The sequence below is a fragment of the Schistosoma mansoni genome, chromosome 1 (genome assembly GCF_000237925.1).
Source record: "Schistosoma mansoni strain Puerto Rico chromosome 1, complete genome".
Classification (NCBI taxonomy): domain Eukaryota; kingdom Metazoa; phylum Platyhelminthes; class Trematoda; order Strigeidida; family Schistosomatidae; genus Schistosoma; species Schistosoma mansoni.
This window is the reverse complement of record NC_031495.1, coordinates 15,635,265-15,636,389: the sequence shown is the minus strand read 5'-3', so window position 1 is coordinate 15,636,389 and position 1,125 is coordinate 15,635,265. Positions and strand designations below refer to the sequence as shown.

Genomic DNA, 1,125 nt, shown 5'->3' with positions numbered 1-1,125 from the left:
AACGGTCCCTCGCAGACTCCCTCAGTAGCATCGGGTTTGATCTATCACTACTTTATTGCCATCGGTCCGGCGGCATGCAGCTGTCGGTGAACTAACATAAGAGACATCATTGCCGATGATCAAATAATTAAAGCCTAGAGATGGAGGCCGTCGAACACAATAATTGATGTGATGTCCATCTCTGCTTACCATGCTTGTGAATTAAGGCTATATCGAGGCAATACGTACAGTATGCACATATGCCAATTAGAGACTGACCAGTTGCAGTCGTAAAACATCGATGGGAAGATTCAAACAAACAATACTAAATGAATTTGAATAAACTATGATATTTGTCTTAACTGATTAGCTTAATTGAGAAGCTTTCAATGCCTTTTTATACAACACCAATATACAACTCTGACAAACCAAACTATCCAAAATTCATCCACAAATGACTAGGAGTTTATTCGGTCAACCCTGAATTGGATTGGTTGTTGCGTCAGATCATTCCTTCTGAACTGCAAATCTTCGCCACTATTTCATTTAAGACTATTTTAACGTGCATACACAATGTCATACCAGGGGAACGAGTTTCTAAAAAGTATATCCCTTATCCTCAATGCATTATTTTGCAATGATTCACCCACTTTTTAACACGTTTCTAATATGGATCTTTATTTATTTCATTCATTCTAGGTGATGTTCAAATTAATAAAGAACGTATTGTATTATGTGAAGCTACTGCTCGAGTAATGAAATGTGGATTTGATATACTTGGAATTGAAACAGTTGAAAAAATGTAAATGTTTTTGTGTGCAGTTGAACAATAAACAACATTTGTACAAAAGGAGTAAATATGTCTCATTTCTTAAAAAAAATTTATTCTATAAGGTGTTAACCATGGTGTAGGAATAGATGTGTAGAAATTCAAAACAACAATAATAGTAGTAACCAAATAGAAAGATTTAGTTCTTCTAATAAACAATACTATCTACAATCTATTCAAAGAAATAGTCATTAAAAATTCCTATACTTATTGGTCTATCTGTATTTTGAATGAAATAATGTATATTTTTGCACAGTTTGAGTTTATTTTTGGCATTATTTACGGATAAAAGACTTCATAAAACTAAACGCTCAGAC

At 33.4% G+C, this 1,125-nt stretch overlaps 1 protein-coding gene across 1 annotated transcript in view; it reads left to right on the top strand.

The window, feature by feature from the left end:
• Positions 1-785, top strand: part of Smp_133280 (putative arginyl-tRNA synthetase) — a gene marked incomplete at both ends in the record, with an annotated part of 26,415 nt that extends 25,630 nt beyond the window's left edge. Inside the window, one exon of the mRNA XM_018793419.1 lies at positions 679-785. Within this exon, the coding sequence (XP_018647934.1) occupies positions 679-785 (107 nt within the window). The remainder of the gene's footprint in view (positions 1-678) is intronic.
• Positions 786-1,125: the final 340 nt, after the last annotated feature.